Source organism: Maylandia zebra, linkage group LG11 (assembly GCF_041146795.1).
Source record: "Maylandia zebra isolate NMK-2024a linkage group LG11, Mzebra_GT3a, whole genome shotgun sequence".
In the NCBI taxonomy this organism is placed as follows: Eukaryota; Metazoa; Chordata; class Actinopteri; order Cichliformes; family Cichlidae; genus Maylandia; species Maylandia zebra.
The window spans coordinates 24679860-24698044 of NC_135177.1; the positions used below are offsets into that span (position 1 = coordinate 24679860).

Here is an 18185-nt window from a genome sequence, read left to right on the forward strand (position 1 = left end):
GGACTGTACCATAAGAGCACAGGGGTGTCGTGATCAATTTCTCGGATATTTTCAGATTATATTTCTACGTAATGATACACAAAGTAAAGATGTTTAATCGTTTGAAGTGTAATCGTAAAATGAGATTTAAATAAAGCCCCACAAATGCACAAAATGATCGGTTTTCCAACACCTAAAATTGGTTTCTTCCGTCATTCTCCGCAGTCTGCAGTGGATATGGCGTCACTGAAAAGTGTACGAGTCGAGAAACTTCATCCATGTAAATAACGCCAATAAGAAAGCTGTGTGAGAAGCTTTACGCAGCAAAACATACTGCATAGCTTTCTTTATATATAAATATATTAATCGTTTTGTTTGTTTTTTTAAACTATGCCCCGGAAAAAGCCATTTAGCAACAAACAAAAGAAGAAACAGCTACAAGTCAAACGGGAGAGAAAGAGAGGTAACAGTATTTTGCCGTTAGCATGCTAGGCTTAGCAGTTTGCTAACGGTCCGTGCTCCATTGCTGAGTTTAACTGCAATGACTCTTTGTGTCTGCATGTTGTCGGGGGTTCTTAAGTTGATTATCAAATCACTCATTTAGCCCGTAAATCGAGGCCAGTGCTCGTTTCCGCTAGCAGTCATAAGAAGCAGTGTGGTATAACTTTGCCTTCGGAGTGGGCAAGTACGTGAAAATTAGCGCACAGACTTGCGTTAAATGTGTTAAATAATGCAAAGTCGTGTGTTTTTTGTTTAACCATAGAAACTACTAGAGACAGAGCCACTTTAACAGAGGTCTTGGACCGTGGTGCTATCAATAGGTCAATTTATTACCACTAATAGCATACTGGGTTTAAGATTTTCCATGTGCTGTCTATGTTTCAAGTAATAATAAGTCGGCGTGACAAGTAACGTGATTTAGTATCCATCAAGGACGCCATAAAATGTGACATAACTTGTCAAAACTAGGCATGTTCCAACTAGGCGCTTCCTGAAAAATCCTGCCTTTCCTTTAGGTGTTGCTGAGTCCACTTAAAGCGTGATTAACAAGAAAAGTATTAGTTTTCATAGCAATGTTTATACTCAAGTGCTTACTGTAACCAGTAAACCCTTTAAGACATGCACTGAAAGTCTTTTCTACCAAGGTCAGGTCATCCACACAGGGTAGTCAATGAATTCTGCAGTGCAGGACAACATTATGGATTTATTGTACCCTCCATTAAATAATCAAGAGGTCAGGATAGTTGAATGTGAATTTCATAAACATTATCATGTTCCAATTAATTTATGCCTGGAAGCATTTAACATTTCCACCAAAATGAACCAATAAACCTGTTAATAAGCACAGTATTTAAGCAGCAGATAAGTTAAAAGAAAATTTCTTGGTATTGGTTTGTGATCTTCCAGGTGACACAGGCTCTGGGCCAAGCAGTCGCAATGCCAGTGTGGAGCGAGGAGGAGAGCGGCAGTCAGATACCTCAGACAGCGAGACCACTGATATTAGAAGAATAAATCAGCAGCCCTTCAACAGAGAAGGACGATATGACCCTAACAGGTGAGTTGTAAGAGTACAGCACTGTAAATGATTTCAGATTCTTGTTCTGTAAAACTGAGCGAAATCCAACAGCCTGTGCTTGAAGTCGCACATAAAAAAGATGCTTAAGTAGGAAGCAGCTGCATTTTGATAACTAATTGGAGGTTTAGAAGATCATGCAGAAAATAAGATAAATTCACATGTGTTGAATTTTACAAAAATAATGTAATTTGTGTTGGACATGATTTGCAGTCAAAATGTAATTAACGCTTATAATCTCATTCCAGTTATAAAAATAAAAATTCTACAACACTTAGAAGAATACAACAATAAGAAGGGTTTTTAATTTCACGATTTTAACTGCTGGACACAAACTGTCTCATGCTTCAAGTCCATTCTTAATATTCACTGTAGAATTGAAGCTTTAACACCCCCTTTTTATGCTGATTACTCAATCGGGATCGGTTTCCAGGTCAAATGGTCAGTAAACAAAGAGAAAATTCAAATTGTTGAATTTGTTGCCTTTACGTACACACATCAAAAGTATTTAAAAGCCACTGACACTCAGCAGAAGCTGTTCAGTCATGGAAGCCCATGTCACGAAGCCCCTCATACACATTTATGCCAGAGGAGGTTTTGAACACTGCAATGAATGGGTCAGCAGAACGTCGGTGACTTTTACGCACTCAGCACTAAGCGAGCCCATTCTGTTACTTTACTTTGTCTGCCACTTTGTGGCTTAGTTGCCGTGGTTCCTAAACCCTTTCACTTTGCAATAATACCACCTACAGTTGATTGTGGAATATCTAGGAGGGAAGAAATTTCCCAGACTGACTTGTTGTAATAGTGGCATCCTTTATGGTACTATGCTCGAATTCGTTGAGCCCTTTATAACAACATATTCTCTTAAAAATGTTCGTAAAGATGGACTACATGGTTTGGTGATCAATTTGCCTGTACTGAAAACACCTTAATTCAAAATTAAGAGGTGTGCCCAATACTTTTGTCTATACAGTCTTTTTCTTTGTTTAATTTTTTTAAATTATTATAAATATCCAACAGTAAATATACAACAAATTAGAAAGTGAAGATACCACAAGAGAGAAGGGAAAAAGGAAACAAGTAGAGAGTGATCTTCTAATCCTAAATTAGGTTAAAATAAATTAGGTCTGTAGGACGTTACATAGTTGACCTGTTTTTTCCCCCCAGTATAAATCAATGCTCATATAATGTATTTGTAAATAATGTGGTTCAACCTTTCAAATGTAGGAAAAAGAAGAAGGCACATTTTTCACTGGATAGGGGCTTTCATCATTAATTTGTCATAACAGCAGACAGTCATACAAAGGATCAACAGGGGGTTTTCTCATTTTTTAGGTTCCGACTGCACTTTGAGAAAGAGGGTAAAGAGGAAGTGGAGAAGAGGAAGAAGCTGGCCAGGGAAAAGGTGCTGCAGCAAGTCTCGGACAAAGAACTTGAGGTTGACATCAATGACATCTACCCCTCAGAGAAAGGTCTGATTCATTTTGGTGTTAATCCTTTCTTCATCCTAAAATAAACCAAACGTGAGCAGAGTAGGCTAATGGAGTGGGTCACTGCTTGACACACTAACACTTGATTATTCACTGCCAGGCCTTGGTTTCCCACGACGGCCGTCCTGGAATTATGAGATGACACGGGAGAGCCTGCTGAGGAAAGAGGAGAAATCGTACAGAGACTACCTGGATGACTTGCACTCCAGAAACCCACCTGGCTCTCTCAGCCACTTTGAGCACAATCTGGAGGTAACTAAGTAAAGGAGTTTGTTTTTACTGTAGAAGTGCCACTGCACAATAATGAACTGTAAAAAGTTTTGATATTTATGGGGGGGTTTTTCACCAGCATTTGTGGTGAGTTTTGCAGGTCAAATTCTGTTTTAAAAGTTCCAGGAGTGCATTTGCTGCCTAAACTAACTCAGGCTGAAGTGCTGATTTTTAGGAGAACCTTTGTACTATGAAGTTGCTTTTATTGTCGCTGAGCACTTAATCAGATGTTAATCTCAATTATTATGGCTTCCGATGATTATGAAAGCAAAATAATGGGCATAGAAAACAACTTTGTGCACTTTCACCCCTACGTAAAAGCTCAAACTCATGCACTTTTTACTGTAGCTGGAGCCAAGGCAATTAAAAGAGAGCTAGTTAATTTAGTTACCAGGATCTATCTAAAAGAAGTAAATATCTCTGTAGGTGAAACTGTGGAAGGATTATGGCTTTTGGGACTAACAGATGCCCTTGTGAGGCCCCACCTCCCCGTGAATCTGTGTTCAACACCACCATCACATTTTAATTTATTTATTTATTTTCATAATTTAGTTATTAATTAATTTTCATAAGTCTTAAAGCTAAATAAATTATGGTCATTAAGTTAATGACTATTGAGGTTAACTAATTTAATTTAATTAAGGAGTGATCCTTCAAAAGACATGAATTGAATTCATTAAAGAACTGATTTTGAATTAGAAATTATTTGGCCATTAGACTCAGACGAAGCTACAAAACAGTATGAATCAGAATCTGAAAAGGCAGAATGACAGAGGAGATTTAAGCACACAGAACTGAGGCTGGTTTGTAGAAGGTGTGCATGAACATGGTTGGACCTGAGTGACAACAACATAATTAAGTTTGACAGCACCGCTAAGCAGAAGAATAGCTAGTATCCCAGTGACCCAGGATTGCAGGCAGATGAGTGAACACAGATCTGTCTTATTGAACATATGCATAAGCTTAAATATAATATTAAGCCTAAATAATTATGATTCTATCTTCACGGGGCTTTAGTTTATATAAATGTAATGCTTGTGTTCAGTCTAACGACCTTTGTCCAGAATCCAACAAGTCAAAACACCCTCCACTTTTTCAGATGAATCATCACACGCCACACCACTGTGGTTAAACTTCGTCATTTTCACACTGATCCAGGGCTAGTGACTAATTTAATGAAATTCTCTGCTGTGCCACTGTGCATTCATGCGTGTCTTTTCTCAATATCGGTCTTCATTTTGCAGTCATGGAGCCATTTTAGTAATGTGGTAACTGCTTTTTGGGGGGCAGAACACTTCTGCAAAAAGTCTGTGTTCTTGAATCATTCCTGACTCTTTGAGAACAGATGAAACATGAAGTATTGCTGCTTGTTAACACATTTTTAGGTAAGCTGACGATTACCCAGCAGACCTGCTGTGCCATATTTGTCTTAAAGGCATAAATGTTCAAGCTGTTATCCAGCATGTGGCTCCAGGACTTACCACAGACTCATTATATCATTTCTTAGCTCAGGATGATGTAGGGATCACAAAGAGTTATAGAACATAGCTTTGTATTGTCTGATATTTCCCACTGGTAGAAGCACCATTATATCTTCCTTGCATGCTGTGTTATTGTTCAGTTTTGCTCCAAGTATGAAACCGATAACAATATTGTTCAAAACCACAAGCCCTGCAGATCATTTAATTTCATCGTGGGGGTTCTGGAGCCATATCACAGCAGAAGCAGGGCTGGTGTAATAGGTGATCCTCAGTAGTCTGAAATTGTCTGTTTATTTTTGTTTTGTTTTTTAAATGGAAGTCAGGATAATAGAAAAATATAATTTAGATTAAAACGCTGATTGAACATGTTGTTTTTCCCGGATAGGTTGATTACATTAGACTTTAAATGATGTTATCTTAAACCTGCAACTTATTTTTTTTTTTTTAATATTAATAGAAACATCAGAAAGCTGTCTGTCATTTCGACAAATATAAACACTGAGGGTGGTCTTTGGACAGTACATGGTAAAGTGGTTAGCGCAATCACCTCAGAGGTTCAAACCTCCCTGAGGCCTTTCTGTGTGGTGTTTGCATGTGAAACCAGCTTCTCAGTTTGTAAAATATACCGTACTGCAGTGTAAAGAATATGACGGTGTAGGAAGCACTATTTGAAATCTAAGTTTTAAGCTCTGGGACTCATTTTTTGGTTTAAATGGTGTTGGTTATTCCAGTTTCCATAGTGGAAGTTGATTAAGTTAATGTTGCCTTTTTAAGCACTGTAGCTGGTTTTACTGCCCTTCACTCTTATTTCAGGGGAAAAGCATAAAGCTGCTTTGTGTGGTTTTGACTGTGCAATGACCACATGTGTCACATGGTGATTATTTTTATACTCCTTCCTCTCATAAGTATGCACCCTCCTCTGTCATTATTGTGATAGAGATTAAATGCTGTTAAATACAGGTCACTAACACTGACATGTTAAAATGACAGGTAATAAACCTGAAACTTGTTTGTTTTTTTTGTACTCTTCTGGCTCTCTGAAAGCAGTAAAACAAGTTGAAAAGAACTTTAAGAAAATAGTTTTGCATTGAACCAAACCAATGAAAGTTTGGTTCATTTAATTCTCTGCAGCAACTAAATTCACATTATCACCCTTCTGTTTTAAGAGTTCGCCACTGTCGCTTGCTGTTGTAGGGCTTTTGAATTGAATGTGTTCCGAGTTGCTGTGTCACAGCGGTAATTTTTAAAGAGTATACTCCTTCCTTCACAACTGCTACACATGTGGCAATTATGAAGCATCATTCAATTGCAGAGTGAATGTTTAGGCCACCTGGGAAATTTAGGTCCAATATTCAGTCCCTGTTCTTGGTTCCCAAATGAAGTCTCTGCAAATTAACGAAACATCTGGCTCTTGAGCTGCTAAATGCTCCACCATGTTCACCAGCTAGTTAATAATTACATTGGTCTGCTGTTTGTCAGCTGTGGAGGTCTGGTGCATTGTGTTATTTAGAGCTTTTTCTCTGAAAACAGCTGCCCACTGCAGCTGAACCTGCTGAACAGTTGTGGGTCAAGCAGCTAATCAGCTTGAAACTCGGTATCCATCTGCGCAGGTCAGAGCAGAGCTTTCTATTTGTTAAATAACTCTCTTTATGTACACCGTTACAAGCAACCACTCTGACTTTGTCTTTGGGTTTTTGTATTTGTGTGTAGTCACTTGGAAAATGTTCGAGTAGTTTCTAACACATCCTCAAGTTGAGTAAAAAAGGAACTAGTGGATTTGTTTTATTTACAGTATTAAACCTCATTCTTTTCCCCCCATTTGCTTTCTTTCTTTTAGACGTGGAGGCAGCTTTGGAGAGTCTTGGAGATGTCGGATGTGATTCTTCTCATTGTTGACATCAGGCATCCGGTAGGTAGAGGTGGTCTCCACTAGATGGAGACACAGTCAAAAGTTATTGTTTATCTGTTTGTTTACCTGATGCATTTTATCCTGAAAGCAGGTTTTGTTAGAGAGAGCCTCGAATGGGAACAGAGGGCGCTGAGTAGATAGCAAGATTTCTATACAGCTATTACTACCTGTAGGTGCACGCTGGCAGACGACAAGAAAAGATATAAATTAGAAAATTATCTCATGCTGCTTTGGCATCAAACGCATATTGTCATTTTACCCACTTTTTAGATGTAAAATTGAGTTTCCTGAGTTGCACCAAAACTGTCTGCTGGTTATTTGAGAAGAAAATAAATGACCGTATTTTATATGTGAATAAATTTGACCCTTCATTCGTCTCTTCAGTTTATCAGAAATTTCACTGGAACATTTTATCAGCATCTCATTAAATTGTATAGATGCTGTGACCTTGCTGATGAAGTGAGCTGAATTCAGTTACTGCTGTGTTCAGTGTGTGTCTGTGTGATCTGCTCCTGAAGATTCAAGTCAATTCAGTTTTATTTATATAACACCAGTTCACAGCAACGTCCTTTCCAAGGTGCTTTATATTTTAAGGAAAATATATTTCCATATTGGAGAGAGAAAATCTCACTAATCAGATGCTCTCCTACCAAGAACTTGGTAGCAGTAGGGAGGAAGAACTCCCTTTTAAAATGAAGAGATCTCCATCAGAACAAGGAGCACTGAGAAGATAAAACACAAATCTACTGGAAATAGAAAACAAAAGTTAATGGCATCAGTAGTGGCCCATAAATGAGGAGAGGAGAGGTGAGGTGCATCACGGGACGCCTGAGCTTATAGCAGCAGATCTGATTGTTCAAGGTCACCTGATCCAAACTTAACTATGAGCTTTGTCAAAGAAGAAATCTTAAAAGTAGAGTTTTGTCTGACTCCCAAACCAAAACTGGAAGCTGGTTCCACAGGAGAGGGGTGAGAAACTCAAGGTATCACAAGTAAGCCTGCACTCTTAAGCTCTTTTTGCATCAGTACCTACTCATTTTCCATTTCAACTGGATACCACCTAATGTGCGTGGGACCGTTATAGCAATGGAGCCGACTGTCCTGTGACGTCATTTGTATGCGACACAAACGCTACAATGAAGGTGGAAGTTAAGGTGGTGTTATACCTGCTGCTCGGTCTGTGGCTTTATGTCAGACTCGGGGACCACAGTGTTGTTTCCATGTAGCTGTTTCCCTCGTTGCTGGGTTTCAAAAACAGCAGTTTTTGAAAGGAGGAAACTCTCATGGGTCATGCATGCAGTCTGTTGATGTCACATTTTCAGATTGCCTCAGATTGCTTGGAACCCCAGTGGAGAAGCTACTAAAATGTACCCTGTACCAGGTACTATCATCTAATGGAAAACCTTGAAAAACATGTCAAGTCGAGTCAACCTGACCTGAGTTGGTATTAATGGAAAAAATGGTATTAGATCATAGTGTTTTATTGGGCCAAGGTAGTATGATGGGGTTTGATCAATCCAGCCTAGAAGTAACAAACACATGAACTAGTTTTTAGCGTTACTCTAAGAATGTTTCTAAACACTTTATAAACATCGGAATTCACATTAAAAATAAAACCTAGTTCCGTGCTTCTGGCATGGTTACATTTCCCTTTTAATGCAAATTTAAAAACGGTACACTTATACTTGTTTCTATTTATAATGATTCAATCTAATGGGTTATTTTTTTTAAAAGGCAGTAGTTGTTATGGAATGCCTTTATCACCTCTTGAGTGGACTACTGCAACTCCCTGTATATGGGATTACCCGGTTCCATTCACTCTCATTTGCAGATGGTTCAGCATGCAGCTACTTTTAACTATCAACAAAGAAAACAGAGCAGATCCACACTGGTCAGCTCAGCGGCACTAGCTACCTATAAAGGTTTTCATTAATTATTTGTTTTCAAAGCCCTCCATGGATTAGCTCTGCGATACACTGCAGGTCTTTAGCTCAGTATTTTGCCTCCAGGTCAGTGAGGTCATTGTTCCAACAGCTTCTCTCAGTGCCCTCTTCTCGCCTAAAAACCAAAGGTTTTTGATGTACATAAGGTGTACCTATTTTCTGTTGGATTTGGTTAAGTGTGAGCTCCATCATTGTTTTGTCAAACTACATATGAATGTTTCTATTGCTCTTGACTTGACCTGTATACCACCCAGGTGCTGCAGTTCCCTCCAGACTTGTACCACTACATCACTGGAGAGCTACAGAAGCATGTGGTCCTGGTATTGAACAAAGCCGACCTGTGTCCTCCACCACTGGTAATCGCTTGGAAACACTACATGGCCTCCCAGTTCCCCCACCTGGAAATAGTTTGCTTCACCTCACACCGTGGCCAGCCATACAGCACAGGTGAGGAGAGGGAGAGCCGATGGGGGGGAGGGGGTTAGAGAGAGAAGAAATACATGAAAAATAAAGTCAGACAGACAAACCTGTCACTTATTGAACTTATTTCAGCACAGTGTAATCAGAATAACCTGCTGTGTGTCTGTCCAGCCCCTGTAGTGACTGCAATAACTGTTGTACTTTTCTGTTCTGTTCTGACTCACAGTCCTCCAGAAGAAGAGGATGAGGAGAAAGGCTGACTGGAGTCAGGCTGGAGGTCCTTTAGATATCCTAAAGTCTTGCCAGGAGATCACATCAGGGAGAGGTAGGAGAAAAAGTCATTTCACTGTTCTTCTTTTATAATAATAATTAATACATTAAGTTATACACACGATGAATTTAAGCAGCTTTTCATTCAAAATGTTATTGATCATCTTTTTGTTTTTTGTTGCTTTGTTGTTTTGTCAGTTGACCTCTCCAGCTGGGAGCAGAAGATTCAGAGAGATGCCGTTTCTGAGCGGCTGGACGGAGAACGGACAGATGAAGGAGCAGAGTCTGTCTTGGTGGAGCATCAAAGTGATAGTGCTTTGGAGATGAGCAGTCCATCACAGGAGCTCTACAAAGATGGTGTACTTACATTGGGCTGCATAGGTAATCATTTTCTCAGAGAACAACAATCTTTGGCCAGAATCAATGAACATTTTCTTTTTAATTATAGCAAAACAGGTTCTTGTTAAGAAACTTGGAAAGTATATCTTAGTATTTTCTCCAGATATTGCTTTTTTGGTAAGAAATTAGAATAGTTTTTTCAGATAGGAAAAAAAGTACCTCAAATCCATGCTTATCTGGGAACACAGTATTATTTCACTTTTATCTGATTAGGAAAGAACATTGTCTTACCAGTCCACAACAATATAATTCGATTTTCAGATTAAAAACTAGAGGACAAATAGGTTTAGCCTGAAGGCCATAGAAAGGAAGTCATGGTATGTCTGTTATGTGTATCTTGATTATAATCGAGTGTACCATTAGTAGATCGGCCAATCTCAATATGCAGCCTCCTTAGGCTAATAGTTTAGCTTGTAAAGTGACCTAGTTTGTCTCCAGACCTCAGTCCTGTAGAAAATCTGTGAGGAAGCTGAAGCTTCATTTTCCAAGCAGCAGCCAAGAAAACTGTACTTTCTGTAAAGAGCAGTGGGCTACTATTCCTCCTGAGATGTGTCTAAACCCAGTGACCAACTACAAGAAACGTCTTACGGCTGTGATCATCAACAAGAGTTCCAGCCAAGTACTAACTAATGTTTTGCTTGGGGATCAAATATGTATTTCACTCAGTGATTTGCAAATCAATTTATAACTTTTATGTTATATTTTATGTTATATTATTTGGTTGATATTTTTATCTTCGTCAAAATGAAAATACTAGAAAAATTAGACAGAGTTTATTTCTTTTCTTTAAGCAAATATCCATAAAATAGGGTGTCAAATAATGATTTCCCCCACAGTACCTTCTCACATTGTTATTGTTAATGGTCAGTCTTGCTCGTAACTTTAGAATTCTCCATCTAGATCTTTGGACGTGTCTGTGAGCGTCACAAGGTCATAGCTGTAGGTGCTCCCTCATGCAGAAGAAGTTACTTGTGTGAATTCCTCTCAGCAAAGTGAGAAATGTCAGTAGAAATATTGGCCGACTGCAAAACTGTGGCTGAAATGATGGTGGTAATTTCAGTGTCTAGTGTGGCAGAAGAGGGAGGGTTCAGCCTTCAGAATAAAATACAACAAGAAAAGTTGTCAGGGAAAATATTGGCTCTGCAGCAACCTCCCATGATGCATTTCATTGCGCTCAACCGAGCACCCAGCAGGTCATTTGAGTTCATATTTGCCTGTTATAGGCACAGTGTTTTTATTCCTCTGCTTCTTGTAACAGATTCTGTATGTGGGTGTGTGTTTGTGTGTGTGTGTTTGTGTGTGTGTTTGTGTGTATATTGTTAAATCAAAGTGTGCATATTGGAGCTTATCTAAATTATCTCTTCGCAAAGTTAATTGAAAAAAAAAACAACAACAAAAAACACCTGCTCGATCTGCTTCTTGTGGTGTTGATGTGCGAAGTGACCGTACAGTTGGTGTTTCTATCTTTTAATAAAAGACATTGCGTCATGCACTTAAAACATGCACCTCACTCTCATTAAACATTAAGAAGTTTTTACAAACTTCCTTTTTTGAATCTAGTGTTCCTGACTGAATGTAGTTATTGGCATCTGAATATAAATTCACAAACAGTGACTCTTAAAAAGAATTTATAGAGCTTGAATACTGTTACATATGAGTGCCTTTGTAACCTCTCTTTGTTTTCCAGGTTTTCCCAATGTTGGTAAATCTTCAGTTATAAACAGCCTGGTGGGAAGGAAGGTGGTAAGCGTGTCTCGAACCCCAGGTCACACCAAATACTTCCAGACCTACTACCTCACTCCGACAGTCAAGCTCTGTGACTGCCCCGGGCTGGTCTTCCCCTCCCGTGTCAATAAACAGTTACAGGTACAAGTTCACTGTTGTGTACTCCAGAGTAAATGTGACTTTCACTTTACTTGCCCGATTGGATGCGGTAGAAACATAATTGTATTGAGTTGCACGCTCTCCAGGAGTATTTTGTGTGACTGTCGCTTTCATTTTTAAATAGCTCTTAGTTGCTATCTTGCTGTTACCAAAGGTAATTTCTGACCTGTCTTTATTTTGTTCGAGAATTTCTTCCTCTTGTTTTTATCTTTAAATGAATTTTCTATAGATTCTGGCAGGCATCTACCCAGTGTCTCAGCTACAAGAACCTTACAGCTCAGTGGGTTATCTGTGTGAGAGGACCCCCTTCCTTTCCATACTGAAGCTCAAACATCCCAATCTGCAGGAAAATGAAAGAAACCAGGAGTCTGAGGAGCCCAGCTGGACCGCCTGGGATGTGTGCGAGGGTAAGGTGGTAGTTGGCGTCACAGCATCTGAGTTGTTGTGGTCGTTGATAGTTTGGAAACTTCAATACTCTAAAATATTGAGAGGATAAATGGCAAGCTTCCTTTAATGCAAGTCACAGATCTTTATTGATTCTAAAATAACAAAATCAGTACAATTCAAAGGAGAGCCAATCCCCTGCTGCAGGGCCACTGCCATTATTTGCTCTCTCTTGTCAACACAGCCCTGTAGTAAAAATCCGCCAACAATGCACTGGTCCATTTATCAAGTCGAATTGAACAAAGTCAATTTTTTATGTAGCACATTTAATCACAACAAATGCTGACTAAAGTGCTGCTGAACGTCACGAAAATAAAAATGAGTCAATAAAACAATTAGAAAACAAATACTGACGTGCCCTAGCTGTCTGTGGCACCCCAGGCACATTGTTTAGACTAAACATGTACATCACAAATATAAACTCTGGCCTTTAAACGGGCTTTGTTATTTACTCAGACAGCTAGATGTCCATGTCACTCAGGCAGTATTAGTTGGGCTGTTCTCAGCTGTGGATTCGGTGCTCTAACAACCATGTACAGTAGCAGGGTGGTGTTTTAGTAAAGCACTCAAAATAAACTACAACAGCCTCATTCATGATAATGAAAGAACGAGTCAGGCAGTTTTGTGGTGTTTCTAATATTATCAGTACAACAAGTTGTGCACAGGAATAGGCAGACGTGATATTTTGGATACACAGACATTATTACCAGTAGGAAAATAAATATAGACTGTGCTCTTTTAATTATACCTTCATTTGATAGATTGTCACCAATTTATGCTTCCTTCTTTCAGCTTGGGCGGAGAGAAGAGGCTACAAGACAGCGAAAGCAGCTCGCAACGACGTGTACCGTGCAGCCAATAGCCTCCTTAGGTTGGCGATTGATGGCAGATTGTGCCTCTGCCTCAGACCGCCCGGGTACAGCTGCTTGAGAGGTAAGAGAAGGCCCTCTGTGTCTCTTCATTTCAACTCTGAGACTATTCGAAAAGTTAAAATGCCAGGTGGGTGGAATTAATTTATTTTGGGGATTATTTATGGTCTGCAGAGCACTGGGAAAATCACCCAGACTTGCCAGAGATTATGGCTCTTCAAGGAAGAGCAACAGAGGAAGAAGGAACCGCAGAGAGGGACGATGAGGAGGATGGCGAGTCCAGCACCGAGCCAGAGGAAGAGAGAGACAGGGATGCGGACGATGACGAGGACGGAGATGGGGACGATGAAGATGAGGGGTTCGGGCACCCGAGACGAAGCGACGATAAGCCATCTGGCTTTACGGTCAACATGTACAACGTCCTTCGGGAAAATGAGTGCGAGTGATAACAGAAGGAGACGCAAGGAAGAAATAACCTGTTCCTCTGCTCTGACTTTTACCCATCTGCCCCAGTCCACTCTTCGTTCCTTGTTTCCCATAGACCTGCATTCCTCCTCGTTTTTTTTGTTGCACCTCCGCCTCCTCGTGTCATTACCTTCTCTGTACATTAACATGCTCGATTCTAATCCATTCATATAAAGCATATTCCATGCTGTGCCTCTGCTCTGCTTCTTCTTCCTTGAAGCCTTTGTTTTTTAAAATGGAGCTTTTAGGAATGGGTTTGGTTTGACTTGAGCTTCACACATTGCATGTAGTTCTCAGAGACAAAATGAAGTAACTTCCCTCAGCCTGGAATGATCAATCTCTTCATAAATGAGTGACCTCACAGCTGAGATGCCAAAGTTTGGAAAAGTATGATGAAACAAATCAAATGCACTGTTGATATGATGTCATTCACTGAAGCAGCCATTTGGCTCTCAGAGCAGCTGGAGATTAAAAGAACACAACTCTAAATCCTCTTCATTGACCACAGCGTGTCTCAACTTTGAGTAGAGGGTGTGGGAGGGTACGTGGGAAATGTTAGGCTGTATAACTAGAACTAATAAAGTAAACATTTCACGCACAGTTACTGCTATTATGAGTCAGAGATAATTTATCTGATCTGAATTTACATTATTCTGCATCAGAGAGTGATGTGGGTTTTTTGGGGGTAGTGGTGGGTGTTTACACTCCTGTATTGCTGGATGAGGCTGTTTCAGGAATTAAACCTGTAGTGTTTTAACTACTACAACTGTTTTCCATAGATGTTGATGGGGATTGTCAGTATTTCGTCCAGGATTCGGCTGCGCTTATTTAGCATGTTTATATGCTGATGCCAGCACAGTGAATTTTATCCAACCGAGACTGCTTAACAATAATTGAAGGGATTGTTTAACATTTTTTTGATTTTTACTTTTTTTGCCAAAAGGTACGTTTGAAGATTGAGCCCTTTGTTAAATAAAGCTACAGCTAGCAGCTGATTAGCAAGACTGGGACTAGCGTGACTCTGTTGAATGCTTGTAAAATCAGACCATAATTGGCCAGAAGTTTGTTTAATCTGTTCTAAAAGCTGCAATTTGTAATCTTCTTTTTCTTTCTTGGTTGTTCTTGGGCAGTGGATTCCTGCCACCATGAGGTTTTGTGAGCAGAGAAACTCTCCCTCATCAATAAAATCCTATTAAAACTGCAATTAATTGTTACATTTCAGTATTTTATAAAACTAAAAGAAACAAGATTAAAAGTGTTTTATTTGGCTTAGAGTATATTTAACAAAGTGAGTGTATGATACCTTAGTCCTCAGTTGCAGAAGAATGTGTATTCTGCAAGTGGTTGCAGATGTTTGGTGGCTGTCACTCTTAAAGCCCCGTTGATGCAGGCCTAGAGACTGATCAGTGACCCCCTGATCACCAGTGATCCTAGAGAAAATTTTGTATTCAGCAACCGCTGCTGGCAGTTGCTAGCATCAAAATGGTCGCAAAGAAGTATGTGGTGCTGTACTGAAAGCCTCCTTATGATCACTTTGATTTCCAGCAGGTTGCATGGAAGACACCAACTTGTCTGCAAACACTGGCAAACAAGTCACTCAGCTATAATGGAAAAAAAACAATCCAGTGCGTACCAGACAGAGTTTGCCTCGAAGTTTAAAAGTTGTGTTTAATTTGAAAGCAAATGTTCAGGTTTCCGGTTTGCACTGCACTTTTCACAGTTGTACTACAGATCGAAGATCCATCTGCTAGTAACCAAAGCAACCTCGCACGGATGCTTGTGGTGTATCATCGCCACGACCTGCAATAAATACTAACCAGCTGTTAGGATTATGCATTTTTCTTAGTGCCCTGGGATCCCCGGGGGGGTTGCCGACCAGTCTGTAGTCCTCATGAGGCCTTATTTGATAAATTAATATAAACTCTTTTATTTTAAAATATTTTCCGATGGAAAAAACTGAGATATAATGGCCTTTGAAGATAGTGGAAGTCTGATTTTTTTAAGCTTTTGACGTCTCCTCGCTGGCTGGTCCTTCTCTGTGCACTGCTGACACCTTTATATGAAAACTCAAAACACTGTTATTAAAAAAAACAAGCGATAAAAAATTATCAAAGCTATTCCTTTAAAACACAGAAGGAGATACTGGCCATTACAGCGTCCACCTGTCCTCCATTATATATAACATTATGCTTCACCTCTTCTCCAAAATTTCAAAGTGGACATTTCTCTGTAATGTGCGATGGCCCCGCTCCAATCCTGAGTACTGTATTATCGTGTGCTGTTGTACATCATTCATGTGTTCACCGAGGGAATCCCACGGCACGGTGTTGTGTTACTGTGTAATACATCACACTGCAGCAATGACACGCTGTCATTTCTACTATTGGTACAATGAAAGTAGATGCTAAACACTACCATGCTGTTAGAAACACAGCAGTGTTTTAGTTGTTTTGATGTGGGAGTTTTTTTCCCTGGAAATATTGAAACTGACAGCGTCTGGAGAGTGTAGTGTGAGTGTAAAGGCTCAAGGTGTGTTCAGGCTATTTGCTGCATTCCTCATTTCATTCCTGGTATGCCTAATGATGATGACTGGACTGCTTTCTGCAATAAAAGAAGATAACCTTCAGAAACTCTCTTTCTTTTTTTTCTTTTTTTAGTGCATTGTTTAATGATGTGTTTATGATATTTGCTTGTACCCAGAGCTGTAAAGGACAGTCTTTCTACGAAGTCCCCCGTCCACCACATCCTCCTAATTTCAGATGCACATAATTATGCTTTTCCTTTGAATGGCTTGACACAATCTTCCAGGAGGTTTGCGATCAAAGTGGACAGCTCAGACATGTGATTGAGCATTGTCAGACTAATTGCTGTTGGTATACTTCCTGAATGTATAATAGACATAGATACATGTGACTTATCATGGCGATCTGGGTGCTTTATAGTTGTCTCGTAATTAGTTGGGGGACTTTCTTTTATGAGTACCCGAGGGAGATAATTACGATGATGAGATTCCGTAACGATAACGATCAGCTGCGTGTTGCACAGATCTAATTAAAGTCCTCCTAAACTACTTAATTGGTAAATTTCCAGATGGCCAATATTTAAAGCAGATACCGTGAAATGAAGTTAAAGTTATCGAACCACAAAATCATTACAGCGTTATTAAAGTTGTTGTTGAGGTTGAACCCCTGTGAAATGTCTGAATGTCAGTGGAGATGCTTTAATCAAACCTTAAACATAGTAATTGTAGTTGTAGCCATCTATTTCATACTGTAATATGATAGGTGGTTAGTATTAGTTCACAGTGCATTTGCACATGTCCAACAAGAGGTTTTAAAATAATCGTATGCATAACATATGCTCACTGGCCACTTTATTAGGCACACCTTGCTAGTATCAGGTTGAATCCACCTTTTACTCCAGAACTGCTTCAGTTCTTCAAGGAACAGATTTACTGAGGTGCTGGAACCATTCCTCAGAGATTAGGGTCCAAACTGACACGACAGCATCACACAGTTGGTGCAGATACTACAGCTACTCGTTTATGATGCCAATATCCCGTTTCAGCAGCCGTGCTGTGTTGGATTGAGATCTGGTGACTGTGGGGATGATAAACTCAACCAGTCTGAGATGATTTGAACTTTGTGATAGTATGTTATCCTGCTGGAAGCAATGATCAGAATATGAGTTCACTGTGCTTATGAAGGCATGCACATGGTCTGCAACAATACTCAGGTGTGCTGTGATGTCTAAGTGAGTTGGTGCTGAAGTGTGTGTGTGGGGGCAGTGTGGGACAATGGTGAGAGGTGGTTTTGACATTTTCATATTAAACTTAATTGTGCATGTTACTAGATGATCATTTGGCATGTCCGGGCCAGATATATCATATTTCAAGTGTCTGCTAACTACATGTAAGGATAAAAGAAGCTTAAGTTTGATCTTTGGTCCCTTGTGACAGTCCTCACATACTCCCTTATTCTTTTCTTTCACAGTTATTTCAGCTGCTCTTCTGTCTGATTACAGTTTGGATGTGTCCACATCCATATCTAATTATGACACACAAATACTTCGCACCATATTTTCCCCTGTGCAAACTTGAAAAAATAAAAACTGTATTTCTGAGAATATATTGTCTGCTGCGTTTTCTATCATATTCACCAAGCAAAGCTTGTGACTTTTTGGTGACTTGTAACTTCCCCCCATGAGTGTGGCATTAGGCTTCTTTGAACTACAAAAAATAAAGAAATCAAAACTTTCCAGCATGGATATTGAGGAAAAAACAGACTTTAGAAGTGCACATCCTGCAGAAGCAGTCACAGTGTGGGACTTTCTCTCAAGATGTGGGAATAAAGAATAAAGATGCTGTGTAGTCCCAACATAAAGAGAGTCATCTGGTCACCCTACCCACAGGATTACACCAGCAGCAGGCTGCACTATTGATACAAGGTTTGAATGGCCCATGCTTTCATGTTGTTTATGCCAGATTCTGCAGATCCTACTATCCAAATGTTACAGCAGACAATGGAAACTCATTGGAAAAGGCAACATTCTTCCATTCTTCTGTTGTCCAGTGTTGTTGACAACAGAAGATGGGAAATTTTGTGTGAATTTTTGCCTCGGTGGGACCCTGTGTGGTCTTCTGCTGCTGCAGGCCATCCGTTTCAAGATTTCGTGTGTTGTGTGTTCAGCTCAACTGTCATAAACTACCGTGATGCATTCAAAGTCCCTTAAATCACATTTCTTCCCGATTGTGTTGGCAAGTCTGAACTTGAGCAGTTCGTCTTGA

The 18185-nt window shown here is 39.7% G+C and overlaps 1 protein-coding gene across 1 annotated transcript; it reads left to right on the top strand.

Moving 5' to 3' along the window:
* The first annotated feature begins 213 nt into the window (after positions 1-213).
* On the top strand, positions 214-17524 carry gnl1 (guanine nucleotide binding protein-like 1). Its single transcript, XM_004550846.5, has 12 exons — positions 214-442; positions 1387-1534; positions 2891-3027; positions 3146-3297; positions 6634-6705; positions 8903-9095; positions 9295-9393; positions 9537-9719; positions 11425-11603; positions 11851-12028; positions 12858-12998; positions 13109-17524. The coding sequence occupies exons 1-12, from the start codon at positions 370-372 to the stop codon at positions 13378-13380; spliced, it is 1827 nt and encodes a 608-aa protein (XP_004550903.2). The 5' UTR covers positions 214-369; the 3' UTR covers positions 13381-17524.
* The last annotated feature ends 661 nt before the right edge of the window (positions 17525-18185 follow it).